Genomic DNA, 17,119 nt, shown 5'->3' on the forward strand with positions numbered 1-17,119 from the left:
GGCCAAATAGAGAGGAAAAAAAACTGCAGGCACAATGACCTATTAATCCCTTAATGATAACATGAAAACTATAAGTAGTAAGGATATATATGCAAAACCTTGATGTGACTGTAGGGTGGAGAGGCTGGGGAATTAATAGAAGAACCACAGATATCTTGTTTATTCCGTGATTTTTTGTGGTTCAAGTAAGAGAATTGAAGAATGCCCTCCATCAGAAAAGCAATCTATTACAATTCAAGAACACTCAATGTACACCTTTTGATGAACAAAGCAAAGGTGTGTTTCTAAGACCAAATTCAAACTCCCTTTGAATCAAAATGCAATTTTTGTAAGGAAAATGACCTAAGATTGAAGGCTGCAGATTGAACAATGAAACCTTTAGCTTTTAAGATGCAGCTGGTAAACAATATTCATTTTCTTTTAAGTTATAACCTAGATGCTACTAATTTAATTATAGACTATTGTTAACACTGAATTGGTGAAAAAGTGTTGCTGACACAACTCCACTGTAGTTTGTGGAGCTAAAAATGCAGAAGTTGGGCACAACAAGAGGCAAAATTCTCCCACGTATTTCAGAATCAGATTTAATCAGAAACAGATTTAATATCACTGGCATATGTCGTGAAACTTTGTAACTTTACTGCAGCAGTACAATGAAATACATGATAAATAAATATTAAGAGAAAAACTGAGTTACATTAAGTATATATAAGTGAAAAATAACAGGAAAAAGTTAGTGGGGTACTGTTCATGGGTTCAATGTCCATTTAGAAATTAGCAGGCAGAGGGGAAGAAGCTGTTCCTGAATCACTGAGTGTGATGATCACCCCACGCCAGAAGCTAATTAGGTATCAAATGCAGTATTAGGCATTGCTCCAGCATCCCGGTCTTCCTAAACTGGCAGTCATGTGGTGAACCATGTAGAGATTTCAGTGATTATTCAGTGCAGTGTTATGCCGGTGATATTTATTTTGCATCAGTAGTTTCAGTCTATCCAAAGGTAATGTGTCCTTTATAAGGTATGACACCGAAAACGCTCACAGTATTTGAAGCACTGTTGCAGTGCAATTTCTGCTCCTTGTATTTCAATCCTCTGGAAAGAGATGCCAGCATACCATTAGAGTGTTGACTTTTTCAGAACTCTTGGATATTTGCTGCCAGCTCTAGAGAATTCATTACATTCTTAATCACTTTACTTTCCCTAGTACAATTCCTCTTTGTTTCTCTCAGTTGGTTCCTTACATTTTATATGTTGTTTGTAACTTCTGTTATCCAAATATGTGTAATCCTTTCTCAGTAGCCACAGACTGATTACTTTTTAAATGGGAATTTTACTTCTCGCTTGTGGAAGGCGACACTCTGTATTCTGAGATTATGTTTTGGTGCTGGAGATTGAAGAGGTGGTGGAAGGAATACAGAAACAAGCCCCTGGCTGCCTGTGACTCCAAAAAGTATATTTTTAGAACACCTGTTCAAATGTTTTCTGGCTATTTTGCATGATTAATGAGTTAAGAATTCAATATATTTTGCAGGGGTTATTTATCTCATGTATCCGTGATTAGTGATCGGCCTTTAAGTGTTTAACATTGTTTATCAGTAATCTCCATTATAAATTAAATGTCTCAGGTTACTCAGGCAAATTCACCTCCCATGCTGAAGTGTCTAGTTTCTTAGTTTTGAAATCATTATCACTTACCACCAGATGATCAGTTACTACTAAATTACTAAATTATCTTATCTCATTATGCAAGACAAATTCTAAAGTAATCTTTTATTTTCTGGTTTAATGTGGTTGACAGGGTTCTATTGGTGTAACAAAGAAATTCTCTTGAAGAGCATGAAGTGATTTATCCTGAGGCCTGATTGAAAGGTCATGGACAAATGTTATCAGCAGTGTATAACAAGTGGATAAACAGAGCATTGAACATTTTAAATAGTTTACCTAAACTGAGGTAACTCAATTGTCTTTGAAGTCTCATTGATACATGAGGAATTAACAATTTAACAATTTCAAGCCGCAATTTAACTCTCTCACTGATAGTAAAAATTGCGCAGAGTAGTTAAATAAAACTATGGACCTAATCATTACTTTTTGACCAACTGCAACGTTCACTTAACACACTGTCGTTTTCACAGCCAGGGAGTTCAGGGTGTGAAGCAAAAGATGGAACAGGTTTGAGAGTGAGAGGTGAACAGGGTTTGACATGGTTTTGGCTAAGCTCAAGTTCATAAAGTAAGGAAGATACTGGGTAGGAGGTGATTCAAAAAATAATTCACAGATTCACTGTAATAGTTTTCATTGTTTTAATTTTAGAGAAATTACAGAACAAAAATGTGTGACCATGTTCCTCAGTGTATTTTACTAACATTTTTCTTTTTAGTTTCTATCACAATAGGCAATGCGATTAAGGATTCCATGCTCTATAACTCTCATTTCTTGAACTGTCCTCCTTCACGTTCTTTGGATGAAAAAGACCAGAATATTTTCAACTTCCAGACAAGTTCAAGTGGACATAAATTGAACTTTGACAAAATGAAACGTAAAATATTTTGGGTGGCTCTCCTGGTACACATCCCTGCAAGCAACAGGAATGCAAGATATGCCCATTCACCTCCTCCCCCACCTTCATTCAGGGCCCCAAACAGTCCCTCCAGGTTAATCTGTTGGGATTTTCCGTTGTATCCAGTGCTTGCAATGTGGCCTCCTCTACATTGGTGAGACCTGATGTTGTCGTGGTTTCTCATGCCCCACAAATGACCAGGAGACGCAGAAGATTCTTCAAGAAGTATTAAACTTTAATTTGCAAATCAAAGCTGAGACAGTCATTGAGCTAGTCGCTGATTGCCCACCGATCCCCGGACACAGCATTCTTTATAGCAATCTCCTGGTCCAGTTGCATTAGCATATGCAATCGGTCTATAGTTGCGTATCACACGTACATCCTGCCACTATTGTTTCTACCCATTGACTTAATCATGTTCTAATCTACATCTCTTAGCTACCTCTCATTAACACACCATTGTCTTCTACATTCTTAAGATTTCATTCTCCTACTAAATTGGGTACATGCATAGCAAATAGCAAGTTTCAAAACTGACTACATAGTTTTGGTTACACAGCAAAATTTATATTTTTATACTCCAATAATGTAAATTGAGGGACAGCATTGTTGAGCATTTCCACTCCATCTACCAAAAGTGGAATTGCACAACCATTTTATTTCCTATCCCCATTCCTGTTCCACATGTCGGTCTATAATCTTCTGTTTTGCCACAATGAGACCACTTACAGGCTGGAACAGCAACACCTCATCTTCCATCTAGGTAGCCTCCAAACCAATGGCATGAATGTCAATTTCTCCTTCTGGTAATTTTATTTCTCTTCTATTCTCTACTCTGGGCTCTTACCTCTTCTCCTCACCTGCCTATTACCTTCTGCTTGTGCTCCTCCTTCTTCCCTTTCTTCCATGGTCCACTCTCCTCCTCTTCTCCAATCCTTTAAGTTACCCATCCACCTGGCTTCACATATCACCTTCTAGTTGGTTCTCCTTCTCCTCCCCCCACCCCGACCCTTTTATTTTGATGTCTTCCCCCTTCCCTTTCAGTCCCAAGGAAGAGTCTGGGCCCAAAATGTCAACTGTCCATTCACTTCCACACTGACTGATTTGCTGAGTTTCTCCAGCATTTTGTGTGTTGCTCTGGATTTTCAGCATCTGCAGAATCTCTTGTGTTTATTATTAGTGGCACAGCGAGTAGGCTCAGTCTTGACTTTAAGTGCTTTCCATGTGGAGTCTGCACATTCTCCCTGTGCCATGTAGGTTTCCAAAAGGTCCTCTGGTTTCTGCAAAAGTCATGGTGGTTGCTAGTTAAGTAACTGCTGCAAATTGCTGAGTGTTTATAGCTGTGTGGTTGCATCTAGGCATTGATGACAAAGAAGGGAACATATAAAACGGAATTCATGTAAGATCATTGTAGGAAATTTGATGGCTGGAATAGACTTTACGGGCCAAAGGGCCTTTTTCTTAGCAGTATATCTATTAATCTGTGACTCTATAGAAAGGAAATTTATTTTAAAAAGCCGAATTATTCCACTCTCTGGGTTGTAGAAAGGTAATGGTGCAATGTAGATGCCAGTGTTCTTTGAACCCATGTGATTCTCTCATGGGATTCACATGACACAATTGTAACTTCTAATAGGATTATTGCTGCAGACATTGGGGAAATATACCTTAAATAGTCAAATATAGTTAAAAGCTACTCCCAAGCTCTATACAACCTTAACTGGCTACTGAGCCCTCTTTGTGACTAGTTAAGATTCACGATGTCTTCAATTGAATGGTGTATTTAAACTAGAAAATTTTTTAATGGGAAACATAAGAAAGTACTGTGTTAGTATATGAGACAAAAGGCTTGGTCAAAGAATTTGACTATATAGTGCTTATAAAAAGTATTCACTCCCTTGGAAGTTTCCATGTTTTATTGTTTTACAATATTGAATCACAGTGGATTTAATTTGGCTTTTTGACGCTGATCAACAGAAAAAGACTCTTTTGAGTCAAAATGAAAACATATGTAAAACACAAAATCATTGATTGCATAAGTATTCAGCCCCTTAAATATGACACACCAAATCATCAACAATTGGTTCCAGAAGTCACATAATAAGTTAAATGGAGATCAACTGTGTGCAGTCAAGGTGTTTCAATTGATTGTAGTAAAAATACAACTCTATCTGGAAGGTCCAACTGCTGGTGAGTCAGCATCCTGCCAAAGACTACACCACAAAGACAAATGTACATTCCAAGCAATTCCGCAAAAAGGTTATTGAAAAGCACAAGTCAGGAAATGGATACAAGAAAATTTCCAAGTCACTGAATATCTCTTGGAGTACAGTTAAGTCAATCATCAAGAAATGGAAAAAATATGGCACAGCTGTAAATCTGCCGAGAGCAGGCCATTCTCAAAAACGGAGTGACCATGCAAGAAGGGGACTAGTGAGGGAGGCTACCAAGAGAGCTATGACAAATCTGGAGGAGTTATAAGCTTCAGTGGCTGAGATGGGAGAGACTGCACATACAACTGTTGCCCAGGTGCTTCACCAGTCACAGCTTTATGGGACTGTGTCAAAAAGAAAGCCACTGTTGAAAAAAAATCTCACATGAAATCTCAGCTAGAGGTTGCCAGAAGGCATGTGGGAGACTCTGAAGTCAGCTGGAAGAAGATTCTATGGAAGAAGCTCAAAAAAAATTAAGCTTTTTGGCCATCAGACTAAATGCTATGATTGTCATAAGCCAAACACTGTACATCATCAAAAGTACACTATCCCTACCGTGAAGCATGGTGGCGGCTGCATCATGCTGTGGGGATGCTTCACTGCAGCAGGCCCTGGAAGGCTTGTGAAGGTAGAGGGTAAAATTAATGCAGTAAAATACAGGGAAATCCTGGAGGAAAACCTGGTGCATTCTGCTAGAGATCTGTGACTTAGGAAAGATTTGTTTTCCAGCATGACAATGACCCCAAGCATAAAGCCAAAGCCATATACGAATGGCTTAAAAACAACAAAGTTAATTTCCTGGAGTGGCTAAGTCAGAGTCCAGACCTCAATCCAATTGAGAATATGTGGCTGCACTTGAAAAGGCTGTTCACTCATGATCTCCATGCAACCTGACAGAGCTTGAGTAGTTTTGCAAAGAAGAATGAGGAAAAATTGCAGGGTCCAGATGTGCAAAGCTGATAAAGACCTATCCACACAGACTCGGGGCTGTAATTACTGCCAAAGGTGCATCTATTGAATATTGAGGCAACACACTCAAAATGCTGGAGTAACTCAGCAGGCCGGGCAGCATTTATGGAAAAAAAAAGTACAGTCGACGTTTTGGGCTGAGACCTTTCAGCAGGACTGGAGCAAAAAGATTAATTAATTAAATACTGACTTGAAGGGGGTGAATACTTATGCAATCAATTATTTTGTGTTTAATAATAGTGATTAATTTAGATCATTTTGTAGAGATCTGTTTTCGTTCAATACAAAAGATTCTTTTTCCATTGATCAGTGTCAAAAAAGCCAAATTAAATCCATTGTGATTCAATGTTGTAAAACAATAAAACATGAAAACTTCCAAGGGGGGTAAATACTTTTTATAGGCACTGTAGGTAGTGCCCTAAAGGAAGAGAGAAACAGAAATAGAGAAGCAGTGGGAGGAAATGCCAGAGCCACGAGCTTTATTAGCTGATGACACAATTATCAATAGCAGAGCTGTTACAAATAAGTATAGTCAGAAACTTGCATAATCAGAAATAGCATGGAGGTCTATAGGGATGGGGTAATCTTCAGCTGGAGAGCAACAGGGGCACAAAGCAAAAGATTTGAGAACTTGCTAAGAATTTTAAAAACAATGCCTTGCTGGTAATTGCAAGGGCAGAGGGCAATGATAATGGTGGGTCAAGGGTGAATTCACTGACCTTTAACAGAATGGACACACATGCATAATTTCACATTACCAAAAACTTTTCTTCCAGAATGACAAAAGGCTTACATGATTTATTCAATTTTCCTTTTCATTAAGAGGGGAAACTTTTAGCATTTATCCTTTGAATTAAGATATATGAATAAACAATAAAGGGAAGAAAAAGAAACCATTTCCTAAAAGAAAACTTCCAATGAATTTTCATTTAAGTTTATATCCAACATATACATAAATGATGAGCAAACAGATCTTTTTGTAAGAAACCATAAAATTGTAACATCATGATTACTAAGCTGGTGCAAAACTGGATAATGTGTGCAAATACAGAAATAACTTTTGAATAATATCCCATAATTGCCTGGAGATCTTCAATTAAAATATCCCGTTTGCACTGCTGCACTCATTTAAATCCAAATAATGTGAAAATTAATGAAATGAGCATTTACGATGAAAACAATGATCACAGATGTCTTTCTAAATCTAGCCCCCAGTGAATGAAATGGAAATTTGCATTTAGCAGCCTTAACCTTCTCCATCTGCCACTTTTTTTATTCCTAGTGTCCTTGCTAGAAAGAAGAGAAAGTTCCACAAAAACTTATTTTCTTAGCACAATCACATATTAGCCTTGAGATAAAACTGCTTCATCTGCTGACATTTCCACTAACAAAGACTGGCAAAATAATAGAGATTATTAATTATAGTTCAAGGGAAGAAGTTTAGATTTTTTTTATATTTTGGGAGAATCCTCTATAGATAACAGAAATATTAAACATTAATTATTTACATGCCACTAATGATTACTATCTTTAAAATGAGGGTTATAGAAATGCAACCACTATTGAACAGATGGAAATGCTGATTTAAGTTTCGGAACTGAACAATTTTTTGTGATTTTAATTGAGACAAGATTTTGTTTATTCATTGAATAGGTTTGGTACATGGATGGTAAAGCATGGAGAACTATGGTCCTGGTGAAGGTCAATGGGAGTAAGCAGCTTAAATAGTTTTGGCATGGACGAGCTGGCTAAAGACCCGATTTCTGTGCTGTATTTTTCTATGACTCTATGTCCAACTATAACTCTCTTCATATTGGGATGATAGCACTTCTGATACATCATAACCTTTCACAGAAACATAATTCAGTAGCGTTATTTAATACTCACTAATGCCCGGATAAGTGCTGCTACAGTAACACTTTTGAAGCTTAACATTATCTCAGATCAAACAGCCTGTTCCCAATTGCCACGGCCTAGATGGGCCAAAGAGACTGTTTCTGTTCTGACTCTATGAATGCCCAAATGCTGTGAAATACCTGTTTTACAGTATTGACATGAAAGAGAACCCAAAATAAGCTTTGTATAAAGTAGTAGCACTTTAGATGTCCATACAAATCTACTAAGCTGAAAAATATCCACAAACTATAAAAGCCTAGAAACTTATCATCAGCTGATAGGGTTAACCAGGCCAATGCATTATACTCTGCCTCTGATATTAATCCCATTGAAGTCAATGGAATTTAAAAGCAGAGTAGAAAATTCTGACATTAATTTATAGTATACTTAGTGCTACTGGCTAGCGACAAATTTCAATACATTAGTTCATAATTGCTTCTGCTAATATATTTAGAAATTTATAACTTTTAGATATCTTTGTACTCTGGAATCTGGAATTGCAGCTGGTTCTCAATATAGTTATTCTTCCATTTAATTTACTCTTTATAATTTCATCTAAATAAAATAAATATTTTAATTTTTTATTCTTTTACTCTATTGGATAAAGATCTGAAATATAAGTGTCAAGAGAAGTAATTACCTAAATGGTTTATTCATTTGTTGTAAAGGTAAAAGCTCCGGGGAATATGATGGACGAAAAAGGAAAAACTTGCATTTAATGGACATCTCATAGCATTTTGTAACCAGTAAAGCTGCTTTTCAAATATATTCACAGTTGTTATACAGGAAATGAACTAGCTAATTAAGGCACTGCTAGACCCTACAATCAGCAATGTCTTAGTTAAATACATAATGTGTTTATTGTTGAAAGAAAATCTGAAACAAAAACAAAAATGTTGAGAATCAGGCAGCACCTATAGAAAGAGAAACAGTAACACCTCAGGTCCTCAGAAGTGGCTATCCAAGTTTATTTAGCAGCATTCGGAATTTTATATTATTAAACTACACTCCGTGGTCACTTAATTAGGTACAGCTGTACACCTGCTTATTAATGCAAATATCTCTTCAGCCAATCATGTGGTAGCAACTTAATGCATAAAAACAAGCAGACTTAGTCAAGAGGTTTATTGTTATTCAGACCAAACATCAAAATGGAGAAGAAATGTGATCTCAGTATAATCAGATTATCGTGTTAAAGTGCACTTACGTATTCACCCTAGTAATGCTAAAACAGCTGTCTGTGCCTTTAAGAGAAAACAGTAACGTCATTTTGTACAGGTGGAGTAGAACGAAGAGTTACCATGTTCTAAAGAGAATGACGTATACTTTTCCCAGGTTTGGTGAGGAAAGGTGAATATCCATGTAAATTTATTTATACTTGTTTGTAAATCTAGAATATCAGTAATTTGACATGTTTCACATGTGGATGCCTTAAATTTTTGCGAGTAAGTTGATCAGTGCTGGATTGTGTGGTTGTATGAAGTTCCTTATCGGCCTAGTAGGTTAGTCTTTTGTAATTTAAACTCCAAGGCAATATATTGTGAAAGTTCTATTATTGTCTTTCTTTATTGTTTCATGACCGAATGTGAATGCAACAGAATAATGTAAACGTGTTAATCACTGTTTGCATAGCATAAGCAAGGAGAACGCATTTCAGGGTCTAGTCTATATGTGTTTGGAAGTTAAGCACGTGTATGCCAATGTGGATACATCTCTAAGTTAAGATGAGATGTATTTATTCATATTTTTGATGTGTGTACGGTACAGGGTTGGTGGGATTCTAATGTTGTTTGTATTGTTTCTTTTTAGAATTGCCACTACCATATTGGTTGGTATATTTTGTTTTAGTTATTTTCATACTGCATATGTAACAAGGGTGTGGTCCGAAATAAACTGAGATTGCAGCAGCAGGAACTGCTTTTTTAAAAATTCATTTTGTTTTTATTTTGAAACCGTCTTTCTGCATTGAACCATCTAAAACAGATGAAGGAATTAAAGACCCGAAAAAGTACTTGTTGTCCTGCATGTGTAATTTTACTCAGGTGACAAAATGAGTGACTTTGACCAGTGAATGATTGTTGATATCAGATGGGATGGTTTGAGTATCTCAGAAGCTGATCTCCTGGGACTTTCATGCACAACAGTCTCCAGAGTTTGCAGAGAATGGTGAAAAACAAAGAAAAATCCAGTGAGCAGCAGTTCTGTGGGCAAAAATAGCTTGTTAATGAGAGAGGTCAGAGGAGAATGGCCAGACTGGTTCAAGCTGACAGGAAGGTGAGAGCAACTCATATAACCACATGTTACAACAGCGACGTGCTGAAGAATATCTCTGAATGCACTACACAACAGACCTTGAAGTGAATGGGCTATAGCATCAGAAGACCATGGGCATACAGAAATGCACTCAATGGCCACTTTATTAGGTATCACCCATACCTAATAAAGTGGCCACTGAGTGTATTTTGAATTACATAAGCTTCTATTAAGAATCGAGATTGTTTATTGTAATTTCTTATTACACAATTCTAAAGGATTGTTAATCAAAGTGATTGTTAATCAAGTTCTGTTGCAGCATATAAAAATACATGGCATTAAAAACAGAATAAGAAGCACAAGAAATATTATTAGGTTATATACATAGACTGTATGTGCTTAAAGTGACACTAAGTACAGGAGCAGCTGTACATAAGGTGACTGACAGGAAATTATTTTGGATATTTTAAATGTAATAAGGTATCACTGAGTTAGCTAATGAGAATCATATTCTCATTGAATATACTTTTCAGAAGAGAGAAGATTTGGGAATGAATCTTCAGTTGTAATTCTAATGGATGAGTTAGCGTAATAGCTGTTGCTGGAGTTTATGTTCAAAGTGCAGTTAATTTCCATAGGATAGATGACTACAAGTGGTGGAAGAGCAGTTGTAAAATTCTCTGGTCCTACCATGTCTATTTGTGTACATTGGTAGACAATTTAACAGCTAACATAAAGATCTGACTGGAAGATCATCCCTGTTCATCAGGCTGAATAATTCGCAAACATTTTAAGATGGAGGTGTTAAATATGTTCATCCATCTCAGCTTTCTACTGAGATCTACATCATCATCACCAGTATCAGTCTCCAGTCAATATAAATCACTCCGTGTGATATCAAAAATGGCTGAGAGCTCAGGATGCTGCAAAAGTTATGGGACCAGACAACACTGCAATTGTAGCACTGATGGTCTGCACTCCAGTACTATCCGAACCTACGGCCGAATTCTCTAGTACATTTACAATACTGACATCTACCCAACAATGTGGAAAATTGCCTATATATTGTATGACAGACACTGGAGAAATCCATCTGGGCTAAGTACCATGCAATTCTTCCAATCATCAATAAGGTGACAAAAGCTGCCAATGACAGTGCTACCAAGTAATAACTTACTTAACAATGCCCAGCTAGGGTTTGCCAGGACTACTTGGCATCAGAACTCAACACAGCTTTTGTCAAATCATTGACTAAAAAGCTAAATTTTAAGAGGTGAGGCAAGAGTCATTGACCTTGCTATCAACACAGTATTTGACAAAGCGAGCTATCAAGGCATTCTAGTAAAATTACACTAAATGGTCAATCAAAGCAAAACACTTAAGTGGCTGGCATTACAGCTTGCATAAAAGTAGATTGTGCTGAATACCAGAGGATAATCATTCCAGCATTCTTCAAATATCATTGCATGTTATGTAGAGCAATATCTAGAACTTATGCAACTCTGTTTGCAAAGGTACTGTGTAAGCAAAGGGTTTAAGGAAGTGTTCACAGCCATTGTCTTAAGATAGACCCAAAAATGAATGGGAACAAAAGCACCAGATGTATTTATCATTAACAACTATTTCCCAAATTGATTCTACAATCTCTGAAAGAATGTTGGTTAATCTTACAAGCAATAGAGTTTTGGTGCATCAGTCTTCTATCACTTTATCAGTTGGTCTCAACAAGTCTTTTGGCGATTGACAGAGATAGGAATTTGTCATCTGCTGTAGCAACATATTTGCTCTGAACTCTGCTTCTCTCGTTTTATTCCATTGACTTCAATAGTACTGAATTTTGGAAGCAGGATTCAATATAAATTGACTACTACCTATTGCATTCAGCATTTATTAGTGTCTGAATGTTACCATACCCTGTACAGTGTCAAAGTATATTTATGAAATACTTCACTTTGATAAATTAATACCCAAATTGTGGCACCTAAGGAATCGCATTTTTTATGGGAAATGTTGCAGATCAATAATTGGAACTTATGTAGGTTTCTATGACCAATGACCTTTCAAGCAACCAGCCTTTGATTTGTGGTTTTCATCACTACTTTAGACAGTGCACAAAGTCTGAGTCTTAGGTAAAAAGGATACACTAACGTTGGTTTGTGATATTCAATGAACGAAAGCACATTAATACTGTTTCTGATCTTTGGCATGTGTATTTAAGGCTACATTTCTTTAATTTACCTATTTTAGTAAAATTTAATTCTGTACTCATGATAAACCTTCCATTGGCCACACTGGTTAAAACACATACATTTATGCTTGATGATCATTGTCAAACTCATTTATGTAATGAAGCATTGCATTATCTGTTTTTCTATAAGTGAATTTGATATTTACTACTTTGAGAAATGATGATGCAAAAATAATAAGAAGGGAGGGCCTGAAAATAAAGTGCTTTTATTATAATTTGAAATAGACAAAATCGTTGAAAGGTCAAGGGAAAATAAAACGCTGTTTGCAACAGTTTTATTTTCTACAGCATAGGGGATTTGTCAGTTATTGACTCAGGAGAAACTCAGTTGCCAGGATTCATTAACTGTCAACTGGTTCATCTGCTTCCAGATAGAAGAAGAGGGGACATACATTACCAAGATTAAAAGAACAACCAACAATCTCTGACCAGTGAGGAGGCAGCCAATCCAGTTATTATTCAAAGACCTACTTAATTGGCTTGTCTATTATGACACAGAGTATCAGGAATAGCATCTCAGGAATCAGGAATGAAAGACGTGGATGAGGTAATTTGCAAGTGCACAGGACACAATATTGTTGGAGGGAATCTAGCTAAATCTGTTATTCTCCATTAAATACAGTTTATCACGTGACACACTCCTGAGCTGTAAGCTCCAAAAAGCCATCAATAACATTTGATGAGACTGCTTTCTACCTGTTTACCAATTGATTTTTGATAGTGATGCAGAGGAATTTCAACTTCCATGAAAGGTATGACGACTGACAGGGCCAACTTCAAAGTTAATTAGATTGAAACCATTGTTTCTGATTTCTGATTTTAGATTCAGCACCACTTGTTCAATAACTATAAAGTTAATGCACGTACTTCACGCTTCTTCAGAATAACAACTCAATGCCAGCAATGAAATACAGACAAATCACATCAAATATTGATCAAGAAATATAAAAATATGCACTAAAATAACTGACTAATAAACAAGAAAATTTGAACTATGTGGTTAGACCCTGTGTAGAACCAAGCAAGCATTTTTGATTTCAATGTATGAATGGTGTTCATTGAAAAATGACAAAAATTGGCTATTGTATTGTCAAATTTTTGACTTACCAAGGAGATCCTGGTACAGGAGTTGATGCCACAGGCTTGGTTTGGTGACGTACTGTTTCTTTCTCATCAATGGCTTTTTTAATATCATTCTTAATATAAAAAATGAGTTGTCAGTAAAATACAACTGATTTTTGTCAAATCTTTCAAAATCAGCATTAACTCAAATGTTCTAGGTGCAGTTTTGTGTAAATGACCTGTTAAGGATTGAACATGGAAATTATGTGATGCAAGAATTAATTTATTATAACTGGCTTGAAGGTTAAAAATAAGCAAAGATATTTTTGGGGAAGAAAGACAAGAGTAATCCTTGAATAGAACAATGGTGACAGGATTTTCTTTTCATCTGACCACTCTGTACTCTGGCTAGCTGTCTGCAACATTTATCTTTAAAAGACAGCTGATTGTTCATATGTACCTGTAAGTCTGTCTGTAAACAACAGTCCAAATGTGTTAATTCATGAGTATCTGAAGGACAGTGTTATAGGTTAGGTCAGCATGAGGTGAAACAGGTGTACACCAAAGTTGTCAGGTGAAGCCCTGTATACATGAATTCACTAATTTTCACAGTGCAGGGAAGAATAAAAGAAGATAGAATAGTATCCTGTGTTTGGCAGATGTTATAAACTTTAATGAAATTTAGGGTTAAGGGCGATCGTTAGGAAGGGAGATTAGCACAATAGTACCTTCATTGATTTATCTTCGCTTGCACATCCAGCTGAGTCTAACTACCGCATCACTCTTTCCACCACAATTAACGGAATGCTTCAATCTCGTGACATGTACTCATTTAAACAAGCAGTCAATAAATCATTATCTTTGATTATGGTTAAAAGAAAGTGCTGATTACTGGAAAGTAACTACTTTCTAGCTACTATACTGTAAATAGATTTAAGTAATTTTGCCAAGGTATGGGGTACTTCCTTTCCCTTCCTGGTCCTGAAGTTTGCACAAGTTATGAGTGGTTCTATCTCCTCAACAACATCACCCCTTTCTAAAATGTGCTTTAGTCAACCATCTCTTCAAAGAACCAATTAAAACTTTCCTTCCTCTTCATAGTCTTTGGAGACCAATTTTCACCTATCATTTTCTTGTCCATATCTCTCTGATCAGGTTTCTGTCCTGAAACCAGTAAAATAGCTCTTGCAGAACTCAATCTATCCTTCTTAGTTCAACTACTACCTTTGATATGGTTGATCACATTCTTCTATTCTTTCATCTCTACTGTTGTCCAGGAGGGCGGAACTATTCTCTTGGTTTCCATTCTTATCTGTCAAATTTTCATCAGGGACATGCTTCTTTTTCAACATGGACACTATTACCTCTGATGTCCCCTAAATATCTTTCTAAGATCCCATTCTATTTCTAATCCTCTTACTGCCACTCATGAACCTCACATGGAAGCATACATTTTTTCAATATACTGTATATACCGAGGTTACCAGCACTACCTTACCACACCTCCTTTGTCCAAATTGTTATAGATTGTCAGACTATTGCCTGCTACTGAATGAAGCAGAAATTTCCTCCAGATGAACAGTAAATCACAGCTATTGGTTTCAGTGCCTATTGCAAATTCCCACTTTCAGGCACCTGTCTGAAATTGAACACAGCCACTCTGCTTCGCTGCCATATCTGATTAGGTGAAGAGCTTTGGACCATATATTTCTCCCTCCAAATGCTGTCTGACTCCTCAATTGTCGTGATTCTTTTGCTGCTCAAAGGTGTCTTTTTTTTCTCTTTCATGGCTTATCTATTCAAATTCACTCTTGATAACCCTTTTTCATTTTACGCTCCATGAAATAGAAGTTATGCAAAATTCTCATGCCTGTGTCTTACCTTACACTTTTCATTGGGCACCCTCTGCCCAGTGTGCAGGATGATCCAAACAGGTTTCAGTTTAAACAATGCCTCAGCTTTAAAATTCCCCCTTATTCTGTTGTCTTTATTCCCTTTTCCCCATCTCCATAAAATTAAAACCCCTAATAGCCCAGAGATGTCAGCATTCCCTCTCATTAGGTGACCTTATTATCCCTAAATCAGTGGTCAATCCTTCATCTGTTGAGATTCTTAACTCATGAGGTTCCTCCCTAAATCTCATTAACTCTCTACAACCTTTCTCCTTTATGGTGCTTCGAAACCAAGTTTTGCTTATTTGCCATACCATCTCTAATAATGCCATGTGAATATGTATTGTCAGATGTTATATTAGAGGTGCTATTTACATACAAGCTACTCTTGTTTTGGTTGTTGTCAAAGCTGTTGTATACAATTCCAAGTTTGTTCCTTCTTGGTCTACCAATTAAATTGCAACTATTTTGCTTATTCAAAATAATTTTAAATTTTTATTAATATTAATGTAGAGATTAAAAGTGAACTAAAACAAACCTCTTCTGAATTCATATTAGATTCATTTTTCCCTCCTGAAATTGCATTGGAAGCCCTGGTACCTGATTGCTGGCAAGATCCTCTTTCTTTATCTGTGAATAAAAAGAAATGGTATTACATTAAAATATCAAAATCCACAACTGTGAATACAAGTTATTTTCTTCTAAGCCAAGTTAAAATAACCAGGGTACCTTTAAAAGAGTTGAGTTCATATGTTTTACTAATTTAGACATGTTTTGTAAATAGTTGTATATAAATTTAATTTATTCTGTTACTTATCTTGTTGTTCAGTACAGTTCACCTCACTGTCAATATCCTTTACATCATTTCTCTATTTAATTATTTCCTTGTTTAAAGTTCTGGTACAGTTATAGGTTACAATGCATGTTGTAGCCAATCATATATTTATCAGTATTTACTTTTTCTTTCTAATAAATTAATAATTGCACATTTTAACATATTTACTGTAGCTGTTTGTAATTTACAAGGTCTTTACCTAATAGCCATGCATATATGCAAGTAATATAAATATCAGCAGAGAATTTTAGATTCAATTCAATATAGCTTAAGGTTTATGTCATGTGGAATGGGGACTAATGAATCTTATAGAATTTTTTGAAGATGTAGCTAGTAGAGTGGATAGGGGGGAGCCAGTGGATGTGGTATATTTAGATTTTCAAAAGGCTTTTGACAAGGTCCCACACAGGAGATTAGTGTGCAAACTTAAAGCACACGGTATTGGGGTATGGTATTGATGTGGATAGAGAATTGGTTGGCAGACAGGAAGCAAAGAGTGGGAGTAAACGGGATCTTTTCAGAATGGCAGGTAGTGACTAGTGGGGTACCACAAGGCTCAGTGCTGGGACCCCAGTTGTTTACAATATATATTAATGATTTAGACGAGGGAATTAAATGCAGCATCTCCAAGTTTGCAGATGACATGAAGCTGGGCAGCGGTGTTAGCTGTGAGGAGGATGCTAAGAGGATGCAGTGTGACTTGGATAGGTTAGGTGAGTGGGCAAATTCATGGCAGATGCAATTTAATGTGGATAAATGTGAGGTTATCCACTTTGGTTGCAAGAACAGGAGAACAGATTATTATCTGAATGGTGGCCAATTAGGAAAAGGGGAGGTGCAACGAGACCTGGGTGTCATTGTACACCAGTCATTGAAGGTGGGCATGCAGGTACAGCAGGCGGTGAAAAAGGCAAATGGTATGTTGGCATTCATAGCAAAAGGATTTGAGTACAGGAGCAGGGAGGTTCTACTGCAGTTGTACAAGGCCTTGGTGAGACTGCACCTAGAGTATTGTGTGCAGTTTTGGTCCCCTAATCTGAGGAAAGACATTCTTGCCATAGAGGGAGTACAAAGAAGGTACACCAGATTGATTCCTGGGATGGGAGGACTTTCATACGAAGAAAGACTGGATCGACTAGGCTTATACTCACTAGAATTTAGAAGATTGAGGGGGGATCTTATTGAAACGT

At 36.7% G+C, this 17,119-nt stretch overlaps 1 protein-coding gene across 1 annotated transcript in view; it reads right to left on the reverse strand.

Moving 5' to 3' along the window:
• The window catches only part of tcerg1l (transcription elongation regulator 1 like), a 589,782-nt gene that overhangs the window by 192,205 nt on the left and 380,458 nt on the right, over positions 1–17,119 (reverse strand). The window contains exons 6-7 of the mRNA XM_073027558.1: positions 15,633–15,724; positions 13,248–13,336 (exon numbers count right to left, since the gene is read on the reverse strand). Of these exons, the coding sequence (XP_072883659.1) occupies positions 13,248–13,336; positions 15,633–15,724 (181 nt within the window). The remainder of the gene's footprint in view (positions 1–13,247; positions 13,337–15,632; positions 15,725–17,119) is intronic.

This window comes from Hemitrygon akajei, chromosome 23, assembly GCF_048418815.1.
Source record: "Hemitrygon akajei chromosome 23, sHemAka1.3, whole genome shotgun sequence".
Taxonomy (NCBI): Eukaryota; Metazoa; Chordata; class Chondrichthyes; order Myliobatiformes; family Dasyatidae; genus Hemitrygon; species Hemitrygon akajei.